This window comes from Ursus arctos, unplaced genomic scaffold, assembly GCF_023065955.2.
Source record: "Ursus arctos isolate Adak ecotype North America unplaced genomic scaffold, UrsArc2.0 scaffold_15, whole genome shotgun sequence".
Classification (NCBI taxonomy): Eukaryota; Metazoa; Chordata; class Mammalia; order Carnivora; family Ursidae; genus Ursus; species Ursus arctos.
This window is the reverse complement of record NW_026622819.1, coordinates 35,411,550-35,436,650: the sequence shown is the minus strand read 5'-3', so window position 1 is coordinate 35,436,650 and position 25,101 is coordinate 35,411,550. Positions and strand designations below refer to the sequence as shown.

At 36.3% G+C, this 25,101-nt stretch overlaps 1 protein-coding gene across 2 annotated transcripts in view; it reads right to left on the bottom strand.

Annotated features, from left to right (window-relative positions):
• Positions 1-25,101, bottom strand: part of PARP8 (poly(ADP-ribose) polymerase family member 8) — a 174,405-nt gene that overhangs the window by 69,501 nt on the left and 79,803 nt on the right. For both annotated transcript variants that reach the window (XM_057312233.1, XM_026506934.4), the window contains 5 exons: positions 14,160-14,197; positions 6,459-6,548; positions 5,833-5,903; positions 4,245-4,322; positions 2,263-2,357 (listed from right to left, as the gene is read on the bottom strand). In XM_057312233.1, coding sequence (XP_057168216.1) covers positions 2,263-2,357; positions 4,245-4,322; positions 5,833-5,903; positions 6,459-6,548; positions 14,160-14,197 — 372 coding nt within the window. The remainder of the gene's footprint in view (positions 1-2,262; positions 2,358-4,244; positions 4,323-5,832; positions 5,904-6,458; positions 6,549-14,159; positions 14,198-25,101) is intronic.

Below are 25,101 nucleotides of genomic sequence, written 5' to 3'. Positions count from 1 at the left end.
TATGAGACAGTAAATTCATTTGGATTTATTTCAAGTAAATCAGACTAGTCCTGCTGTGATTCATACTTTATACCACGAGGCCTCTGGGAGGTTATTTTTTCTGGAAACATCCTCTGTAGTTATAGAAAAATCTAGAGCAGGCAAGAACATGGCTTATATTTATAAAGATTTAAATTGAATCAAAACTTATAAGTGAAATAGGGAAGGAGAAAAAAAATCAAAGCCATTTATGACTTTTAATATTTCATTTGAATGAAATTCCAAATATTTACTTAATTTCAAGACTTGATAAGTTATCAAAAATCTTATTAATAATGGAAAACACTAATAGAGATGATCACTGGTACTTAATAAATTCTTGCTGAAGAAACAAAAAAATTTCATACATATACATGACAGTGTAATTAGAGCTGAGCATGGAAGTATGTGTTCAAGAAAAATCCTTAACTATAAAAGCAATCAACATGTGCTAAGGCAATCCCTTAAAACAATAGGTACCTCAAATAAAAAAGAAGTTGAACTGTATGTTGTATTGTATGATTAACTGTACCCCAGACTTATTTTTTTATTGGGGGAGGGGATTAAACTACTGTGATCAAAGTTTTAAGCGGTCAAGCAAATTTCGACTCAAGTCAAAAAATTAATCCTTGTTTTGGACTACTTATGGATAAGTCCCTACTGCCTTCCTCATTTATTCATTCTAACACATTTCTTGAATATCCATATATTCCCTACCCTGGAGCCACAGTAGAGATCAACTGAGAAATAATTACAGCTAGTTTGCTAAAACCTTGAAAATTGCAAATATTTGCTTTTCCAAGTATAATCCCACTCACTCTCAGTCCACTGCAGCCTACCAGACCTCCAGGAGTGGGAGAGACAGGATCTGTGTACACAGCCCCAACTTACTGAGGCTGCAGGTGGTGGTGAGTTTGTTTCTGAAGTTAAAATGAAACACTTGACAATTATCAACTATAGTTGTGCTGTCCTTCCCAATTTAAAATATTTGTTGGCTCTCTCAAAATCTAGATATGTACATGGAGGAGAAAGTAACCAGATAATGTAAACATCTTTCATGGAAACAATCAAGAATCTATCAGCCCATATTTCATATATTCCCTGTGCTCTATTAAGTACCAAAATATAAGCTTGATAAAAAATCAAAACAAAGCAAAATAAAACAACAAAAAAGCCCACTGTCGGTCCCTGCGTTCACAGAATTTAGGGACTAGAGGGGGAGAAGTAAACCAATCCTGAGAAGACAGGAGAAGTTGAGAAGTATAATAAATGAGGTGAAAGCCAACTGTGATGGGAGTCCGAAAGACAGAACAACTAATCCGCATTGGAAACTCAAAGGAGGCTCCGGGGAAGGCTGGCCTTGGGACTGTGGCTTGAGTAAGGACAGCAACGGGGTGAAGAGTGAAGCACTCACTGGTGAGAAAACAGCTCCTGCAAACTCCCAAAGTCAAGAGGGAACACAGCGCACCTAGAGAATGGGGACAGTTGTGGTTTGGGTAGATAAGGTGGGAACCGAAGTCAGGCTGGGACTGGGGTCTGGAATTCCATGGCAATGTGAACGCTGCCCTTTAGGCAAAGAAAAAAAATCTGAAATAATCAGATGTGACTCATGGCAGGAAACTAGCATAGTGACAGTTTGTTTTTTAAATTAAGAAGAGAAAATGGTAAGTAAGGATACTGGCATCTTCTGAATAATTAAAAGTGATAAATAATGGTCTTTAAATTTATCACCAAATTATATATGAAATAACTGCAAGATAAAATACATTATCATTCAAACAAACACTCTGCAAATTTATGTCCTTTTTTTTCCCTTTCTTTTTTTGGGGTCCGATCACATCCCAATGTGATCTGGACCCCAGTGGTTATGCATTATTTACTTTTATTGTTCACACGAAGTGTACTTGATCTGTGATTGACTGCATGGGCCCAGCTGGCCAAGTCTATTAAAGGAATTGATTACGACGCCACTTAAGACTGATATTTTATCAAACTAACTCCCCAAAATAACTAATTTCTTTAATGTATCCATGTACTCTTAAACCACACGTACCAAAAACAAAACCAAAAAAATCCATACAGCCACAGATATACCATTTTGTATAAGTAAAAACACAGCAGAATTCTAAAAAAATTTCAAATATAATTAAGCCCAAGAATATTTCCCCTTAAATAACTCAACAGAAAAATCCCAATGACTTACCAAATCATTTTCATTTTTATTCACGAGAAGTATTGATTTACCTGAGAGAAACTGCGTGTGCCCCATATATCTCTCTCACCGCCGACAAATCAGCCTCAAGCTGGGGGTGCTTGTGCAGTTCCCCATCATAGTTCACCTGACGGAAAGGATGGTTCAGAAATGACTTGGGGTGAAGAGAATCAAAAGAATCAAACACAAACCATCTCTTGAGCAGGTCTCCCTGTACGTTCTGCCATGGACATTTTCTGTCATCTTCATTGAAAAATACAGAGAAAATAGCAGTATATTCACTAAAGTTCGTAGGTTCGCTTATGTCATATGTCTTGTATAATTTATTATGTCCGAAAAGTAAAATTAGAGGGGCGCCTGGGTGGCTCGTCGGTTAAGCATCTGCCTTCGGCTCAGGTCATGATCTGGGGTCCCAGGATCCTGGGTCATGATCCCAGGCTCCCTGCTGAGTTTCTCCCTCTGCTTCTGCAGCTCCCCCTGCTCGTGCTTTCTCACTCTGTGTGTCAAATAAATAAATAAAATCTTTAAAGAAAACAAAATTAGGCTACTTTCGTACGAGGAAAAGGTAAATGTTAAAGGGACTGAAGTAAGGGGCTAGAGGTAAACTGAAAACTTGTAGACTGAATATCTATACTGGAAAAAAAGCATTTACTTTCCCTCTGCAAATATTAGCTATGTAAACAAAAATCAAAACTGGAAGAATTATTTTGCATTATCTTAAAGTGCAACACTGGTTAGAGAATCATCAGGAAAAGTATCCCATGGCTAGAAAGGCATTCTTGGAGAGAAGAAGCCTACTTTTATTTATATGTCCATATCTCTAAGGCCTTGCTTATGCTTGATTGAATAATTACTGATTTTTTATTCCAAAACTGACACATTCTTTTACATAATTACAACTTTGGCTTACAACTTTGGCTTTAAAGTACCACTTTAGGGGTGCCTGGGTCGCTCAGTCGGTTAAGCATCCAACTGTAGATTTCGGCTCGGCTCACAATCTCAAGCCCGATGTGGGGCTCCATGCTGGGTGTGAAGCCTGCTTAAGATTCTCTCTCTCTTCCCCTCCCCCCACCGTGCGACACGCAGTTGCACGCTCTCTAACAGCAGCAACAAAAAAAAAGCACCACTTTAATCTACTACCTTCCTATTACACTATACAAGCTACAAGAAGTATATTTGATCAAGAAGTTTACGGAACCAGAACAAAATACCTTATATAGCCACATCCGAAAATCAATTGCACAGTTTAAAATTTTAACATCATCCTGGAAAAATAGCTAATTCTTTTATATATACACATATGTGGCTATGCCATTTTCATATATATAAGTTATGATAGTTCTTCATCACAATTTTCCAACAAACACGTCACATCAGTGTAAGAGGAAAAGACAATGAATACAAATATTGAGGATGCTCAGTAATAAGGGACCATCAATTTTTATAAAGGTTAATCATGTTCTATTTAAAACTAACCGTCCACGCTTTTGTTAGAAGCGTCATCGTTTTAAAACACTGACTGAAGGGGCACCTGGGTGGCTCAGTCAGTAAGCATCTGCCTTTGGCTCAGGGCATGATCCCAGGGACCTGGGATTGAGCTTGCTTCTTCCTCTCCCACTCCCCCTGCTTGTGTTCCCTCTCTCGCTGACTGTCTCTCTCTCTCTGACAAATAAATAAATACATAAAATCTTTTTTAAAATAAATAAATAAATAAAACACTGAGCCCAACATGCTTAAGAAATGTAAAAGTCAAAAACATAATAAAATGCCATCTGCGAAATTTCTGTAATGAAGTAAGATGACTTCAAAGTGAGTGATTATAGTCAAAGAATTGCCAACGTAACCTTAATTTCTGAATAGATATGCAAATAAGAAACAGAAATTATGCAGATTTCCAAGTCAGTTACAGAACTAACACACAGGTGTCTCAGCTCACAGGCACAGGAATCCACCAGGACATGGATGGCTATTGCTGACTCAGAGAGCAGAGAGTTGGGAGGTCTGAGGTGCTCACCTGCCCTCCGTAATAAAATTCTTCGGAATCATTATCACCTTCAGAATCTTCTTCCACTGTACTATTTTGTCTCGACTCCTTAAAATAATAGAATAAAAAGAAAGTTTTAATGGTCAACCTAGCTTGCCTTCCTTTGAAAAGAAAGTCGCAAATGGCCAGAATAGATTAAGTCTTGTGCTTATCACCTGAATTTTATATAAAAAACATTCTTGGTGCAGTTCAAACCAAAACCAAAAGGTAGTAAGAGACAGTTTTGTCAGTGTATTAAGCTCTACGTACATCTTTTTTCAAAGTTGTATTTCATCGATTTTGTGTTCTACAATTTACCATTTGATATATATACAAACTATGTATATAATCAACTACAACTTTGGCTTTGTTCTGATAGAACCTCTGACAAGTCCATACTGATTCAATTTTTTGTTAAAAAGTTCCTCAGCATTATTTATCCCTGACTGTCCTCACTTCCACTGCCAACTCTACACAATGGTATGAAATAAAAGGCACTCTAACTCCAATAGTATAAAAATCAAATTATGAAAATAAATATGAATTACATTATGAAGAGAACTTTCTGCATATAGAAGTTATTTGCTTGAGATTTCAGATTTCAAAAGGGTATTTAATTAAATATGCTTCAACTTGAAGTTTGAGTTTCTAATTAACTGAACCACATCCGTTACGTGTCTAAAGTGCAAACAATGAAAACTCATCTAAAGTAACGAATGATGATATTCCTATCCCTGGCTCTGTTAAAATAATTAGGAGAAAGGCAAATTCCATTAGACACAGGAATCTATTAATTCAGCCTTTTGGAATCATCCCTAAATTTCTAGAACAGATTTCAAATTCTTAAGGAAAAAGAAAAACCTACAAAAGGCAATTTGGGTTTTAGAAAATGGGCACAGTTTCTGGTTTTAGCAGCGGTATTGCTAAATCTGTGGTTCTCATTGTGGATAAAGAAGAGTAGAGGGAATGATATAGCACCAAGAGAAAGGGAGGGTTGTACTGGGTGCATAGTGTTAAGAATTGTTGGTCCTGTTGCACTCATCTTGTTTGTTTAATGTCCCAGTATTTATTGACTGACCGATACAAACTTTTTAAAGGTGAGGAAGGGGTATGAGTTTGTCGTTGTTTTAACACTGGTCAATAATAATGACTCTACATACCCATATTCTTTGGTACCTTAGCTAAAGAGATCACCTTTTACAAAAGAAATTGTAAGGGTCCTATCGAAACAAAGGATAGTCACATACAGTTGTTAGAACTTAAGTTACGTAAGTGCTCCCCAGTCAACTACGTTATTTGATGAATGTACGAAGAATTAAGTAAAGCTTCGTATATTTTTGATTTAGATTTAAAACAGACATTCTTTCTATTATTTTAAAGGGAGCTTCCTTCTCAAAGTTAATTCTAGGTCACTACCCTCCCCACACATTAAGTCTCTCAGCCATGAACTTGTGTTTCATACACTAGATGTGATCTTAACCTCAATAACAGTGATGATATTAACTACAAATACAAGGTAAATTTAAAATATGGCTATATGTTTTTAATAAATATAAAACATGAAATGCAATTTCCATACCTCTCCATTTTCCTTCTGTAATTTGGATTTTATGGATAAGCAACAGTTAGTGTCATTTGTCTTCCTTAATTCTGAAAGTTGTAAAACATCATTTCAGTTTTCAGTATACTATTTACCAAACATTCATAAGTTTCAGTATAAAAACACCCCTCAGGTGATTCTCTCTTTGCAAGAAAATTAAGGAATATTTTGAAATTATATTATGTTGGGAAGTTATGTGACATACAAGCTATTCTGATTTTTCATTGCCCATAAAAATATGGTCAAACCAAAGTGCCGCTATACGGACTCCTTCAGCTTTCATTATGTATTTCACAGGATCTACATTGCCCTGAGTAAGCTTTTTAATATTCAGCTTGACTAGCAGTGTCATTATGCATGGAATATTGCAGAGCAAATATCAACATAATGCATTTAAACAGGACTTTTTTCAAAATACGGTAAATTTATGTGTTTAAAAAACTGTAAAAAAAAAAAACCACAAATTAAATTTATAATGGGAACCAGATTTATAGATTCTAAAGGTAAATATCTGTTACATGGGCTAAAAGAAACAAAAAAATAAAGCTACCTACAGTCAAGAAAATATTAACCTAGAATTTAAAAAAACAGTGTATTCCTATTACCTGTTGCTATTCGATGAAAAATTATTGGAATTGGCTCCGTAGTAACTAATACATCTTCATCATTTTCTGAACTTGACACGTATGTATTATCTGGAAAGAAATACGGACAATTAAAGGCACAGTAACTTGAAAAAACACACCCTTTATTTAAAAAATGAGGTTATATCCACATCACTTTGACCACTCGTGAAGCACATGCTACTGCTCTGATTAAGAAATTAAGTATATTTCAGATTTATGTGTGATTTAATTTTAATTAGCCTCTTTTTTTTTTTTTAAAGATTTTATTTATTCGACAGAGATAGAGACAGCCAGCGAGAGAGGGAACACAAGCAGGGGGAGTGGGAGAGGAAGAAGCAGGCTCCCAGCGGAGGAGCCTGATGTGGGGCTCGATCCCATAACGCCGGGATCACGCCCTGAGCCGAAGGCAGACGCCCAACCGCTGTGCCACCCAGGCGCCCCTAATTAGCCTCTTTAAAGAAGTTTGCATCTCCTAGAGAAACAAAGACTCTGATGGAGATTATTACCCAAATACATCTCTAATAGCCCATGGGGCAACAGATCATTTGGATGCAACTTGTTGCCCTAACTCCCTGAACAGGGTCCTTCCCGGTATCAGTAGCTGCTAGAGGAAGCAGGTTAGTGGATGGAAGGAGAAAACTAAACAAGAACATTCGGTGCAACAAATTCAATATCAAGTCATTGAAAAATTGGAACTAAAGCGTTTGTTGAAAATCATACCTCCCTATTACTCTAATATACATTTTTAAATTGATATAAAGTCTTACAACTCTTCCTTCATGAATTAATTTTCATTAAATAATACTACACAAGTTGATTCACAGAACATTAAATCATTCCACAGCTTACTTAATTTTTTCTACTCATTATTTGTTTTCTCTGGAAAACATATTTTATACATTTAGGATTTTTCCCTAATAAATACAGACTTCACGTATATGGTAATATAATATAACACGTAGCCATTTATTCTAGTTTGTTCATTGAGGAGGACAGGGCATCTGTGAGAGAGCTGTTTAACAAACACTTCACCAATTCATTAACAGTGGTCCTATAATACTCTCATCAGTGTTGTACAAAATATATAAAATAGAAAAATAAAAAGCATAAAGGACTCCCAACAAGTAATAGAAACCTGTATCAGTTTCTGCAAAAGGAAACAAGTATTCTGACAACTGTCTGGGTACACGATAAAAGATCTTGAGCCACGTTTTCATAATATTGTGTCAGTACGATGAGAACATGATCTTTAACTGATAGATATCAGAGTCATTACTTTATTTCCAAAGAAACATCTGCACTGTTTTTAGACCTAGAGTAGTGAGTCCATGAGAGCAATATGTAGTCACAGCACAGCCACAGGAGAAGCTCAACAGACACAAGGCTTTCATAGTTATTCTGGAAGGTAAGAGTACAGGAGTGTGGATGAACAAAACAGGTTTGCCCCATTACTTTGTTTTAATTGCAAAGTTTGCCTTGTTTTGTTTTCAAATAACATCAGGGAGGGTGTGAGATTTTTGTGTTTGTCAAGTGGGACCACAGATTAAGAAATGGATTTAATTTGAACTTACTTTAATTATTGTTTCATCATATTGATTGAGACTTTGACGGTTCATCTGGAGTCTCTTCTGTCAGTAACCTCATAACACTGAGGTAGGGGTCAAAACCCCTCTATCAAAGTCAGTATTTAAACTTCTTAAACCCTCATTCAGACTCAGTAATTACTGATTCCAAGTTATCTGCTACAAAATCAACTGAATTAGATTTTCCCTGTGCACAATGGATTCCTTGAAGCAAATTTATGGAGAAAAAGAGTATGAAAAGTGTGGATTAAAGCAACAGAACGAATAGCTGACCACCAACTAGAAGGGGAGATCCAGGAAAATCCATAAAATGGACACAGTATCATGCAGTATCTCAGTGCCACGGAATGAGGAGGATTTTACTACAGCTTCAAGAGGCAAGTAAATTAGGACTTCCTGTTTATGAAAACGGGGAAGTGAATAACTCCATTCAAAGGATCAAATGCTTCACATAGTGTTGATACTGGAAGGCAGTCAGCTTTGATTCAAGAGAATATAATTTGGTGAATACATGTTGTGTAATGCTGAAAGACAGGATTATGCAGTCAAACATATCATTTTCTAAGAGATTTTCTACCAGTTTGTGTTTTGATTAGTATTTGGGCATGAGAACACTTTCAATTTCTATTTCTGGCTTAATTTACCCAAGCCAAAATGTTTTCAGGTTTCAAGACAATATCTACTAAATCATCATTACGACATAACGGGCCAGGTCCAAGGGGCACACGTCCAAGTGAAGAACAGAAATAGAGGAAAGTGGACAAAGCACATAAGATCTAGACCCAGCTACCAACTAGCCATTGATCCCTTTTAACTAAGCCACAGTCGGCTTAGTTCTAAAAATGAAGGTTTGCTGATGGGCTCTGAGGTTCGTCCCAGCTATATGAATGAATTCTACGTTTTCTTTCTTCGTTGTTGTTTAAATAATCATTTCTAAACCTTCCTCAAACTATTTTGACATCTGTAATAATAACATCATCTTTGTTTAGACATGAGAAAGTAGGACATAAAAAGAATAAGGAATGCATTTAAGGTAACAGAATGAGTCAGTGACAGAATAGAATATTTTCAAACTCAAATTCATTCTCTGGAATTCTCCCACCTGACTCCAGAGCTGCCAATTTTTTTCTTTTTTTGAAACTTCTGGGGACAGTTAGGTTCTTCAAGTTTTGTAGAGGACCTCAAGATAAGGCTGTTAACAGTATGAACGTTTTCTCTTCCCTGCCCTACCAGACTATGCAAGTATGGGAATGTTCACGGACAACTGGGGAGAGATGGGTAGAAAGCTATGAAAAAGCATCTCCTGAACTACTGTTTTCATCCCATTTCAAATGCAACATAATTTAAGCTAAGTCATTCCATTTTTCATTACTACGTACATAACTTAAGTAATTATAATTACATTGGTTTTATAATATATTCTGGATGTCTCCCCTGAATGTTATGTATAATAGTCATGTACTTCACATCAACCTTCAAGCCAATCATTTATTATCCGTATTTTAAAGATGGGGAAACCAAGACTCAGGGAAATTAAGCAATTTGCCCAAATTATTTAAGTAATTAAAATTACACATGACTAGTAAGTGGTGAAACTGTCTGAATCCAAACATCGATGCTTTGCTATGCTTTTTTAATATCAAAAAAATGTCACTCAACAATTGCAATATGTTGTGAAGCATAGAAAAGGAATGAGAGAATTCACACCCACCAGTAGGTAGACTCCTAATTAAAGGTGGGAATTGATGAGAAAAAACTCTGCTGTTCTGTTACAGCAGAGCTAATTATCTGTGACTTGTAATATACTTGCTTTCAAAAAGCAAAAATCTGTCTACAGTACAAATGACATAAGGAAGTACAAGTAAACCAGGAGGTTGCTCTATTTCTTCACTTCATTTTAAAGAACCAACATATCACTTAGCATTGCATTTATATACATGTGATTTAAAGGTACACCTAATGCTCAACAAAGACCCCCTTTGTTCACAAAGACAAATCTATTAAGGTTACTTAATAGATTAATAGATTAAGATTATAAAATGATAAATTCGTTCCTAAGGAGATAAACAGGGTAAAATAATCCTGAATTTGAAGGATTATGCTCATACATTTCCACAGGACAAAGAAGGTTCCAAATTTTCAAACTTGGATGATGAACTAATCACTCAACCATACAATCCAGGAAAAGTAGGAGGGGGAAAAGACTGAGGAACATTAGCAAAAGGAATTAACAAAAGTACTATCAAGATGACTTCATTTAGAAATTAAAAATGAAGTAGAAAGCTATTTGTTTGAAAGGATTTTACAGTAGGTAAAACTCTGGGGAAGAAAAAGCAAAGGGAGAAAAAGGCAAGAACAAATGTAAAACAGCAGAAACGAGAAAGGAGAAATAGCCACAGAGACGCAGAAGATTTTCAGATGTATATACTGAACATTATAAACAACTTTTTGCCTTTAAAAGCTGCACATTTCACCAACATATAGAGTTTTCAAGAAGAATATATGTTTAAAAATGACTAAGAAACAGAAAATCAAAACAGATAATAATCATGGCAGAAAAATAACAATTATTAATCCCAGAACCGTCCCTAAAAAGATACCAGGCTCAGAGAGATTTGCTTGAGTGTTCTGTCGAATGCCGAAGAACCGGTACAACGTCAAGTCTTTAATGACAAAATATATGATAAAGTGCATCTAATTCTTAAAGATCAACATTAAGATGTCTACTAATAATATAACTTGTCACCTTGTTGTTCAAAGGAGAAAACATATATGATACCTCAACAGATGTTAAACAAGAATTTGAGAAAGACTTAATACTCACTCAAAAAAAAAAAAAAAAGAAAGAAAAAAGCTTGGTAAATGAGAAAAGTAGTTTTCTGTAAGCAGATGGAAGCATGATCACTAATTTTTTTAAAAAGGACAAAGCTGCCAACTTTCATCAATTATCAAAAATTATTCTGGAAGTTCTAGCAGCATAATGGGAGAAAAACCACAAGGATGAATATTGGAAGGGGGAGCAAACATAATTTTTATACAATATTATCTACCTGAGAAATCAAGTGTATTAACGAAAATGTTAGTACAAATAAATGTAGATTAAAATTTAATAATGGGGAAATATTATCATGGTAATATTAACTTTGAAGAAAGCTCCATAAAAATACTCGCACTACTTCTTCCTCTTAGAAGTGATAGAAATCAGAACTGAATTATATTTTTTTATTTTTTTTAATGATTTTTTATTATGTTAGTCACCATACAGTACATCCCCGGTCTCCGATGTAAGGCTCGATGATTCATTAGTTGTGTACAACACCCAGTGCACCATGCAATACGTGCCCTCCTTACTACCCATCACCGGTCTATCCCATTCCCCCACCCCCTCCCCTCTGAGGTCCTCAGTTTGTTTCTCATAGTCCATAGTCTCTCATGCTTCATTCCCCCTTCTGATTACCCCCCCTTTCTTTATCCCTTCAGAACTGAATTATAGAGTCGGTTTTACCACCAAACTACATGTCCTTGGGAAATACAGTTGAACATCTCTTGGCATATTTCTTCAAGTATAAAATGTAATGACAGCCTCTGTTCTGCCTATACACAAACTGACATTTAGATTCAATTCAATTATGTGCATGAAAATACTCGGTACACCGTGTATGGGTTACATCAACCAATTCAAAATCTGACTCCTAAATGCACTAATCTCTCTCACCCATACTTGTGTTTTATTTACACTCCTTTTATTTTTAGAAATGAAATTATTTTTCAGATTCGCTACAGACTTTCTCCAGGATGGGAATTTGTTTTAAAAAAAGCACAAATGATAACCAGTGTTTTTGTTTTAAGTTTCAATTTTTGTATATTCCGTTTCCAAGAGGGGCTCCCTCCCTCAAGGTGAGAAAAGGTCAGTGATACCTCTTGGCCACAAGAGGGAGCTAAACATTTGATTTGCTTGGTTTACCAAAGTCATCTTCTGCCCTATTTCCTGTGCTACTGAATTATTCACTTAACTGTCTTCAAGGTGGGTTTTGATTTGTGGCATTATTTCTATCACCCTGACTTAAAGTCCTCTCATGATTGACATTTCTAGGAGCTGCCTCAGATGGGAAGCACAATAATTATAATATTTACAATAGTGAGGTAACTCATTTTCTTAACATATTTATTTAGCAAACATTCAGCATCAAAAACATCATAAGGGAGAGAGTTGATTGCAAAATCATCTACAAAAAATTTTTCTTCATAAATATTTTGTCTTCCTACTTCCAATGAAATCTGCCTAGAACACTTCATATACTACTATTAAAAAATAAGCATCTCTTTAGTAACAACTCCCCTTGTAAAACTCTACAATGGTCTTAAAGAATACTATGTTTAACACATGTGGCGATCATAGCAAAATAATTGTAAGGGAGTTTATGATTTACAAAATTACTTTTATTTTTTATTTTATTTTTTTATTTTATATTTTTTTATTTTTATATTATTTTATTTTTTATTTTATTTTAATTTTTATTTTTTAATGTTAATCATGGTACTTTTTAAAAAGATTATTTATTTGAGAGAGAGAGTGAGAGAGAGACAGAGCACAAGCAGGGGGAGGGGCAGAGGGAGAAGGAGAAGCAGACTCCCCTTTGAGCAGAGAGCCCCACATTGGGCCCCAGGATCATGACCTGAGCCAAACGCAGACACTTAACCAACTGAACCACCCAGGCGACCCTACAAAATTATTTTTAAATGTAACATTTGATCTTATAAAAAGATTAAATGCATGATGTAAACTTCCACACAAAAAATACTAGCCTAAATGCCAAAGAAGTAAGTTTTACATCTTCACGCTACCTTATGAACTAATTATCTTTTAAAAATACTCAGAGTACATATAATCAAACTTACTTACAGCAGTCTAGTAATTTTACATAGAAAAATATGATCCAAATCATGGAGAGTATGTGAATAAATGGCTAGATTTTAATAAGAATTTATTCTAATTTATGACACTGGCAGATCACAACAGTATATGGTGACCATCTCATTTTATTAAGTCAGAACGTTGGAAAAAAAATATATATATATATATCGAAATATAGGCAGTTAAAATTTGCTGTTCTTTGCCACGAAATATGATAAACAATAGATTCTTGCATTATACTCTTTTCTCTGAGGTAAACTAATCAAGGTGTATTTTTTTCTGCTCTAAGTCTGCAATCCTTATGCTCTTGTTCAAGATAAAATTATAGATATCACTTGTGAGGAAAATACTAAAGAAGAACATCTTGTTTGTGTCTTCAAATTGTCGTAACTGAAATGTTGGATTCTGCAGCCTGGGCTCTATGAGATGACATGTGTCTAGAAAATAGGACTAACCATGGCCTAGAAGAAAAACACTTGTTTGAAATGGATCTGCAGCGTTCTTGGCTTCTGCTCCTAGGGACAAGGGTTTGTGGGCCTAGTAACCTATTTCAGGAGACAGACACACAGTGAGAATAGCCACGCATGTACAAGATACTTAGTCTAACGCAGTGGTACAGTCCACAGGCTCTGGACTACTAGGTTCAAGTCCCAACTCTTCTTCTTACGAGGTGTGTCATCATTCAGGAGGAAAATGGTGATGTTATGGTAACAATCTCATAGGATTGTGGTGAGAATTGTTTAATGGTTCACATACTTAGAGAAATGAAGACAGGCCTATTTTAGCTATTACTATTTTTAGCTATTAGTTTAGCTGTTATTCTTACCGGTTATATTCATGTTATGAAAAGCCAAATGATGTTCCAAATCCAACAACTAAACCAGTTCAGGGACTCTTTGTTTTACTTGTAATGAGATAAATACATACAGGCTGAAGCTACCACATGGGCTCAAGTAAATGACTCTTCATCAGAACACTAGTTTGATCCCGGACTGCATCTCAGGGTTAGACATGTATCTCACAGGCAACCAACGGAATTCTTCTAGATCTTCAAGTCTTTTCCTGCCAACATTTCGCTCCCAGATATATTTATATACATTCTCCATCTCCAGAAGAAAAAAATATTCAAAGAAATCACAACACGAGTATTTGTAATAAAAAATAGGAAGCAGAAAAGCATACCTGGATAATCTTCAGATACATGTACTGAATAGGATACACTGTTAAAACAGGGAAAAAAGAGAAAAGACTCAAATTACTGCTTAGGCAGATGTTTTTACAAAATAAAACCCAACCTCACATTACCCATTCATTTTTACAGATAGAAGTACAAACAAAAAAACCTCTTTGATATCTGACATAGGAAGCTTCCAGGTTCTTAAGATATATTTTCCATGAGTATAAATGGTTTTTGAAATATCTTTCTCCCAACAGTGGTACTTTTAGTATAGACAGGTCTTTTTAATCTCAGCAATATTTAATATTCCCTAATCTATGATCATTTGTGTGTTTGCGCAGATTTTAGAAATCTCTCTCTCTCTCTTTTTTTTTTAACCTAAGTATTCCTCCTATTTGGTATGGCAATTCAGAATTTAAACATTTATTTTTAATATTGGTTCCCCACAATATGCTGTGCTTTTGAAACATGTCCTTTTCTTCAAAGAATTAACAACCGGATGACAGTGTAACTAATAGTTATTCATCAGCCAATCTCTCATCATCATGATATATAACAAATAAACTCTCTCCCGTTCTCTCAGAAAGATGGGGTTGCTTTAAAAATAACTTTCAAATGGCATTATTACAATTTCACAACTCCTTTCTCAGGAACCCTGCCGCCTTTAGCTATTACCTCAGTGACGTATGGGAAGTTCTCAGGCTTACTTGTCCACTTTCCTATCTCTGTCAGCTAGACTGTAAGTCTCTGGAGGTTAGAGTCCATGTCTATCTTTATTTTTAACACCGCCACCTATTATAGTGCATGACACTCAGCACTTATAGCTTTCTGAATGGATCAGGGGAACTGCCGCCTGCCAGAGAAAAGTCAAAATTTAGTTTAAGTTCAGCCAAATTAACTGCCTGCTAAGACCAAAAAACAAAACAAAAAAAAAAAATCAATTCTCTTTGAAAGAACATACAGAATAGAGTCAATGCAAAGTATCATTCACAAAGTAAATTCAATACAACCCAAATTACTTGACATACGAGCAAGCAGGAAAATCTAACCTGTATTCAAGTGGAAATTTGACCCAAGGGCTGGAATTAGCTCACAATGATGTTAAAACAGCTAATATAAATATGCTTAGGAAGGAAAATCCAATCCAAAGAAGAAACAGATGATCAGGGTCTTGTGGGAGCTAGCAAAAGGGCAAGCATTTTGTATTACTAAAGTTTCAGGAGGTGGAGAGAGAAGGAAAAATGCAGGAAAAAAAGGGCTGAAAATTTCCCAATTTGGGTGAAGGACCAATGAACAGACTGAAGAAGCCCAGAAAACCCCGAACAGGGTAAGTACAGAGAAAGCTAAACCCAGGTACACAGAGTCAAACTGCTGAAAACCAAATATAAGGAAACATTTTTAAAAGAAGACAAAAACTTGACACATTACATACCAGAAAATAAGAACTAATGTTTTCATAAGAAACCATGGAGAACAGAGGACAATGGAATGATAAGAACTGGGGGGAGGGAAAGTAGGGCTGACAACTATGAACCCAGAATTCTATATTCAAGCTGTAGATCTTTAAAAATGAAGATAAATTTTAAAACTCACACATAAAAGAAAATTGTAGATATTTGTCCCAGCAAACCTAAAGTAGAAAAAAATCCCAAAGTTCTCGAGGTGAATGGTATCAGAAAATCAAACATCCAGAAGGAATGAAGAGCACCAGAAATTATAAGTATAAAAGACTATTTTTCTCTTAATATTTTAAAAATACATGACTGCTCAAAAATTCTAACATTTCGCTGTGGGATTTATAAAATATGTAAATGTAATACACATGACAATTACAGCATAATGTCAGGGAGGGGCTAAATGGTCATACACAGTTTCAAGGTTCTTACATCTTATATAAGATGTTGTAATACTAACCCTAAACAATAACGCTAAGAAAAATTAAGTATATACTGTAATCCCTAGAACAAAAATAAACTTAAAAAGAACAATAGATAGATGAAAGTGGAATTCTAAAATCATTTTGGAACATTTAATCCAAAAGAAAGCAAGAACAGAGGAACAAAACACAGAAGGGACAAATGAAAAACAAACAGTAAATGGTGCCTCAATCTAATTGTAGCAAGGATTGCATTTAATGCTAACAGACGAATTACGCTGAATAAAAGGCAAAGATGGCCAGAATGGATTAAAAAAAAAAAAAAAGGAAAGATCCAATTCTATGCTGTCTTTAAGAGATTCACATTAAAGGCCCAGATTGAAAGTAAAGGAGGGAAAAGTTATACCATACAAATGGTAAGCATAAGACTTAAGTGTTTAAATTAATAACAAAGACTTCAAGACCAAGATGCAAAGAGATCATTCATAATGATAAAAGGGTCAATTCATCAGGATGAAGGCACAAGAATCATAAATGTGTATGCACCTAATAACAGAGCTTCAAAATACATGAGGCAAAATCTGACAGATAAAGGGAGAAATGGACAACTCCACAATCATAGTTTGAGTAATTAATAGAACTAGACCTCCCCAAAATCATTAAAGACATAGAAAATCTAAAACAGATTTTCATTAAAAACTATAACTGCACAGTATGTTTTTCTTTTCAGGTACACAGTGTTCACCAAGAAAGATCATATACTGTGCTATAAAACTAGTCTCCATAAATGTGAGTGGATGGATTGTTGTGGTTCACCATAGTTCGTACCCTGGGTTTCCTGGCTCATCTGGCTCTTATAACACTAAATCTTAAATCCTCAAAGAGCCCCTGCCTTATAGATTTGTGAGTGGACTTTGGGTTATGTGACTGTGGCCACAGACAATGCAACCCCCCCAGGCAAGCCCAAGTCTGCCAGACTCGACTAATCAAACCCCTAACATGGGGTTTGTCCATGGAAAGAGATTACACAAAGACAAGAATGAATAAGGAAGTGAGTAGGAAAACAAGATGGTTAGTAATGAGACCAACTATTGATATACTGTTCTTTCACAAAGTATATTTAATTGTTTAATTAACTCAAAAAGCATTTCTTGGTAACCTGATAAAAGACAAACGTGTTAATGTTAGCTAAGATTTAGGTAGAAAAAAATCAGGAGATGATTTTGTATGATTAATTCAGGAGGAAACAAAGAATGTAGAACATAAAGAATGTGACAGACATAGGAACTTAAACAATTTAAAGCACAATAGAATTTTTTTTACTTTTTATTTTTATGTAATTATAGGTTTACATGAAGTTGCACAGATAGCAGAGTGGTCTCATGTAGCCTTTATCCAAGTTCCCCCATTAATTATATGTTATACACCAATAGTACAATATCAAAAGCAGGAAATTGACATTAGATAAAGTTTGCATATAGTTCTAGGTTATTTTATCACCTTTGCATCATGTACTCACTATCGTACATCAAGATACCAAACTATTTGACCATTCAAGGATTTCCCTCATGCTACGCTCATTAGAGTCAAACCTGTCTCCCTCCATCCCAACATCCTCAACAGCCACTAATCAATTCTCCATCTCTTATAATGTTGTCATTTCAATAACATTATACAAATGGAATCCGAGAGTATGACATGAAGCACAACAGGATTCTGACGCAAAGTTAGTATTGTGAAAAAATTACTATGATTGGCGATATTTAGGATAGACTGAAGATGAGGGAGACTGGATTCAAAAGCGACTGTAGTAGCAAAATATGAGCAACTATCAGTGGGGAGGTAAGTAACAGGGAGGAGAAGGCAGGAACAAATGGCAGATGTTGGAGCCCAGCCAAGAGACCAGCTTTGGAAATCATGGCCCTGAATCAAACGCCAAGAATTAGAAGATAAAATAACCACGCCAGTGATGCTTCAAATAAGCTGGGGGAAATACACACTATGACCTCAATGAATTTATTTTCCCACAAGTCATCCCCTTAGACAATGGAACTACACTATGTAGAAATGAAATTATCGATGATCAAGGCAACCCTTCATGTGGCAGTACTATGTGACAGAAGCCTGGGATCTTGCCAGAGATTTTACTCAATACTAAGCTGAGTTAATTCCCAATAGCCTACCATCTCAACCAACAGGAGTTGGCTTCATTTCTCATCCATCTGAATGTCTAAACCCAAAAGGAAGCCTTAATACGTTCCCATGTCTATCTCCAATTAGGGAGCCTGCTGTAATCAGAGCCACACAGACAGAGATCAAATTCCAGCCTTGAGCCTCAGTAGCTGAGTGCATGCGAAAACTTACTTCAACACCCTCAGCTTCAATCTCTTTCCCGTAAAATGGGAGAATCCAGACCTACAGTACAAGCCTGCTGTGATGATTTAGTGGTTTAACAGGTGTAAGGTCCCCAGAACAACGTCAGACACAGAGCAGCAGGTGCTAAGTAATTCTAGTCAGCTTCCAGTACAAGCAAAGAAAATTTACAAAAATGAAATGTTACATGAATGAATGTTTATTGGAGAACTCAATTTACTCAAAATCACAACATATTACATTAATCAGAGACCTAAACTAACACTGATGATTTTATCTTATGGTTGTATTATCCTCATGATTTTAAGAGACATTTCCGGGTTCATGATCATACCTAATTTTTCAAATACAAAATAGAAAGCAAAAACCCTACAAAATGACTCATCAGCTCCCGTGCTATATAGCATTTTCTTGGTAGTACACCAGAAGGAAAATCACCAGGGCTGTAAAATCCAAATCAGTTTCACTCTGTGGCTTACAGAGTTCTTAGGGAAACAATCTAGTACAAGCAGACATGGATGATTAAGCTAAAGGACCTAATAGGCAGGGCTGGGGGGGGGGAGCAAAAAACCAAGCTTAAATAGATACAGGAGTAAGGGTAGCATGTGCTGTACATACTGAATACTAAAGCAGACAAAATTATCATGAGGAAGTGAGTGGGAAAGGTGAACACGTGAAGGAAGAGAAAGGTGGAGCAAGCTCTGAATTCTGATTCAGGAAAAAAAAGGCCTTCAAAATTTTAGACTCCGCTAAACTACTATTATACGGAGATGCTTTGTCAGAGGAATTCAGTCCGTCACTCTGTGTTTGGTATATACTGCCTGTACTGCACAGCACTGGGTTTGATTTTGTTTTGTTTACAATTTTATTTATTTATTTATTTATTTGTTTATTTATTTATTTATTTGCCAGAGAGAGAGAGAGAAAAGAAGGGGTGGCAGCAGGCAGAGGGAAAAGCAGGCTCCCCGCTGAGCAAGGAGCCGGGTGCAGGACTCAATCCCTCATGACCTGAGCCGAAGGCAGACACCTAACTGTCTGAGCCACCAGGCGTCCCTTCCCCACCCCCCACCCCTGCCCAGGTTCTTAATATCACACATTTAAGAAGAGAATCTATAAATTATTTCTATAACCTTAATCATTTCTTAAATAAAATGGCTGCTTCCACCTCTTATTCCTCTGAAAGCAACTGTCCCTACCAAAGATCTCTCTCTACTGCCGAGAACCTCTGAAGGAGATCCTGGGGGGCCTTCAGATGCTCACTACCTACCTAATCCTGTATTTTGTTTCGACATGTGTTTACTTCTGTAATTAAAAGCATTCATAAGGTCATTATTATGCGTAACCTCACCACTCACTCCATTACCATCCTATTTCTTCCCGAAATGCCTGCAAAGAAGTATGAATAGACGGAGTTTAGATCTAGTTCCCAAGTTCACAAATCAAAGAAGATCCTTTAAAAATAGTAGGGAGCTGAGGAAAATGGCAGTTTTAACATAACAGGGAAGGGAACTCGGATCCGAACACAAAATTGTTTTAGATTTTTAGACCTCTCGGAGGTACTGGATTCAGTGGCTGTATTTTACAAGTGGGCCCCAAAATGTTTCTGCCACCTCAAACTCAAGAGTCCTGGATTCTGAGTTCATACTTTCTCATCTACATCCGGGGGTTTTGACAAAGCGAGCAAAACCCAGTATTTCATTGTATCTTTTACTTTACTCTCTAAAACAATCTCTCTGATAAACCAATCCTTCCATAGCTTTTCTTTCCCAGTTAGATCACTTTAAAAATTTACATGAAAAAAAGCAAAATGCAGAAACTGACAAAACACTGCAGCTCCTGGCCACCAGTCCTCCATTCTACTCAACAATGTTGCTGACTGCAGGCCTCAGCTCTGTACATTCACGTCCACTTGCAAGACAACAGCTTAGACCTGGGGATGTATGTTCCCTACCCCATTCCCAGACCTCCTGGGAACCTACCAGAAGAAAATGCACTCTGATACCTCTTCCCCAGTTCAGTGTCACAGGGTGAAAAAGATCCTGTCTGGCTATCCATCTCTACAACCAACTCTTGCATCTCAAGCTGGAAGGTGACTTGGCATGCTAGAAGCTCACATCTGCTATTCTGATGCAATTTACTTCCCAAAATCTTCACTATCACATTCATTATCATTTTTATCTTCCATAAACATTTTCTAAACATCCAAGTCAATGAGCTATAGCACCCTCATCATTTACCATTATTAGCTAACAATTGTTTTGTCATTTATCCAGGATTAGGAATTTCTAGGGCACTCTCTTCCTCTTTACTTAAAAATCTTCACATCACCCACATCCATATGGACAACGTTAAGCTGCATATGGTTCCATGACCTCATCTTCCCTTAATTTTAGCTCACCAAATCCATGGCTACACCTTGGACCCTGGCCTGAAGCATAATTGCTCTCCTAAAATCTCAACCCAGTGTCCCACTTTTTAGCCACAATTTTATAACTTTTCAGCCCCCACTCTTTTATTCCTACTCACTGACACCCACCAATTCCCATGCTTTCTTTCACTCCTTGTGCTCTTCATAGTCCCTTCCAGCTTCATTTCCTTCTTTATGTGACATTAGAGCCCTAACTGCTCTCCGCATACCATGTTCAACTCCTTCAGCGTGTACCCCTATTTTTCCCATGCAGATTATCTACCAGACCTAGAACACCCAACCACTGATAAATCATTTCTCAACTCCCTACACTTGGGCTATGAATGCTGTTGGAGAGGACAGTGGATCGAAAGCATCTATGCATCCACGCCAGCTCTGCACAACCTTGCTCAGTAAGCCCTCATACCCTCTTCTGTGTCTTCTTCTTAATAGATTTTTCAAACCTTCACAACTTTCTAACATCCTGTAACAACCCGCCCTTTCAACTACCCTTATTAAGATAAAATAGATCATCATATGGCTACTCCCACTAGGCATTTTTTCATTTCTTTCTCCCACCAACCACCTATAAGCTAATACTTTCTCTTTGCACCCAGGAAGATGGAAATGTCTGTTCCTTTATCTAAGACTAAACCGTCTAGTTGATTTATAGATGCCATAAGTGAAGGGTCCATTTGGGACCTTGTTCCACAATTTGAAATTAATAAAAAAAAATCTGTAATTACAGACGTGTGAAAAGATTTACTCACGAAGATATTAATGGTAGCACTATTAAAATGAAGACGTACCCAGAAAGTCAAAAATGCCAGTAATAGGATTATATAGACTATTACGTACATATAATGTAACACCAGGCAACTGTGAAAAAGTAATGGTGTAAAATAATGTAATGAAAGAGACACGTGTTTCTGATGCATTAAGGTACATACAAAAATGTAGACAGCTACAACATATTTTCATTAAAAATATGTAAATTCATATTTATTTACTACAAATACATACTGATAGAAGCATGGCTAGAAAAATAATGACAAATTTCAACATTTGTTATCTCTTGTTTATTGGCTGAAAGGGAACTTTATTTTTTGTATCTGTATTTTTTCAATCTTTATGATAAGAAATAATAAAAAGGGGAGGAACTTGTAATGTTTAAGCTCTCCCTTTTCTAATTATCACTCCACTTGCCTTCTTAAAATCAAGTTTTGCCAAGAGTCACTAAGCCCTTTTTGCTACCTGCCCACTCGCATGTGGACACTCCAACCTGGCCTCCACTCCTAGGACCCCACCGACATTCTGCTGCTTCACAATAGCACTGGCCTTTTTTTTTTTTTCCTGGTCCTTTTCTTACACAAATTCTCAGGCGCATTCAATAAAAATAAAGACATCATGAAATCCTCCTTTCTTGGCTCCTGAATCCCACATCTTCCTGGGTCCCCTCTTATTTTTGAAGATGCTTTTCTGAGTCTCTTGACTTTTGATATTTCACATTTCATGCTGTTTTCCTATTTCAATGCTTTCCAGTCCTGACTGCTCTATTTTTTCACATGAGTAATCTCAACTATACCCATGAGAGTCTCCTACCAGCCATGAGCAGAAGGCTCAAAAATTCCCCATCTCCAAATCAGGTGGGCAGCTTTTTTATTTCCCCCCACATTTCAATGGGATATTCTGCAAGCAAACTAAACCCAACTCATACAAAACAGAACTCACTGCGCCTTCTTTACATTACATTTTCAACTCAACAAATTAAATACCAAGAAATTTGGGGCAAATAATAGCAGCACCTGCTGTTAGGAACTATAGATCTACTTTCTATTTGACCATATCAGGGTGCAAGACGCTTGGCCACTTTCTGGAGCAGGGTAAGTCTGAGTTAGTTGATTTAAGGTGGGACCTGGAGTGTGCATTTCTAAAAAGCACGCCAAGTGATTGTGATGAAAGTAAGCTTTCATCAAGACCCTGTTTCCAAAAAACACAGATACTGACTCTATAAAATTAATGCTAATTCTTTAATATGTCTTCCAGGGCTCTTCATGATCTGACCCATAACTCTCTGACCAGCCAAAACCCTACCAAATACCTAGAGACCTGAACTGCTAAATATTTCATATTCTACCATTACCAAAACAATTCATTTTAATCACACAAAGGAAAATGGCTCCAGGCTCTGGATGTGAAATCTGACTCCACCATTATCAACTGTGTGACTAGAGCTAGATAACTTCCACTCTTTGACTCAGTTTCCTATCTGTAGTTTTCTATCTCTTAGGGTTGCTAGAAGGAGTAAACTGGTTAATACATGTAAAACACTTTGAAGGAAAGAAAAAAAAAAAAAGACACCAAGCACACCAAAGTTTCCAATAAACATTAGCTGCTTCATTAGTAAATATCCTTATCATTATTACTCCCACACATAGACTTAGTTTCCTGCAACACACTCCCCACTCCCCTCAAGACTCAATCTCAAGGACGACTTCCTATGAAACTTCTCCAGCAACCCAGGCAGACTTGGGTGTTTCTTCTGCTATGTCCCACCTCATCTCTAGACTGAAGGTACAGACCAAACATTCTCATCCTCAAATTCCCCCGGCTTCGACACAGTCACTTATCACTCAAAAAATAGTTTCTGAATAAACGAACGAATCATATCTTTTTCCAAAATTTCTAGAGGATATACCATGACAGTCCTTGACAGAATATGTATTACTTCAGCAAGTGCTGAAATATTTGATGAAAATCAGCAAATGTTGGTAACTCAGCAGTTCTCCCTGTGGGTCCACACCACCGTGCAAGGGAGTATCAGGCTCTTCTGTCACCTTCTCTTCACAGGCTTTTTGTGATATCCAAAACAGAGTGGGTTCTGAATGCCCAGATCATAGGTATTCTCTGTATTTCTCATTTTCAAATCTACATACTGAAGGTGATACTTGCATTATTACCAGTCTTGACAGCATGAGTTGAAATTCAGTGACACTATGTAGGGGAAGATCTTTGCTCCAAAAAAATGGAAGCATCACAGCTACTTTCAATACAAACAAGTAGAAATGTTAGCATTTCAAACTGATCATTAGTTCACTAGTTTACTTGTCAGGAGAGTACTACACAGGAAAGTCCTTTTTTAACCTATCTTGAAACCTATCTTTACTCCTATCTTGAAAGTATAGAAGGAAATGTCAGTTCTCCTAGGCAGAACTGGAAAGTGGTATAGAAAATGTTTGAGCAGGGATTTGCTGGGACATGATATATTCTGTGCCAGGAGCAAGCATGTTTAGTCAGGCCTATAATGACAACCATATATATATATATATATATATATATATATATATATATATATATATATATATATCCTAGCTGCCCCTCTTCTGCAGCATTCAACAGTAAGACAAGAGACTAAGCTCTCACTCCAGAAGACAAGACATATCTTTCTGGCCAATGAAATAAATTGTTGATGTAGGACAATTTATATTACCCTTTACAAAGGTAAAAGGGTGAAGATGCTTGCCTGATAAATGTTGTTACTCAATAATACATATGTTCATACATTCAAAGCTTATTTGATAATTTTTAAAGTTATACTTTCAGTAAGTGATGTAACAAGATTAAAGTAATGCTGTTCCTTTGTGTGACTTTTAGGGAATTGACTGAGTCAGCAACTTCATGCTTAAATATTATATTATAGGTCACATGCTTAGAATTTTAAGTAAACCATCTTCTCAAAAGAGATGAACTCGAAGGACCTACGTCCAACTTTGCTTAGTAACCCAGATGCATGCTTTATTTAGGATATTAATATGCCATATGGTATGAGCAAAATTTTTCTTTTATACTGCCTTAGTCAAAGAAGAGAGCCAACTGCATATTTAAATAAAGTTCCGTTTCTCTCTTATTCTTTAATTATAACCAAAAATAAAAGGGAGGTCACAAATGCAATTTCAATGGATAGAGCATGGCAAGTCATCAACATTAAATTTATTACATATAAATATCATTTCCATATTTCCTCCCCAAAGCTTTATGTCCGGACTTTTCTTCTCTGTGCAGTTTGCAACTAATTCAACAATCTTTTTGATAAATATTCACTAAAATGTAGATGCTTTTCCCGCCACAGTTTTATATCTAGGTTCGAGTTACACGTGGCTGCTACTAATGATTTACACAACATGCCAGGACTGGAAAGCCGGATATGATCAAATAATTCTAAAAATGAAGTAAGGCTTTGTGGAGGCAAGAAAACATGCTTTAAGAAAACACTATAAATATTCAGAGATAA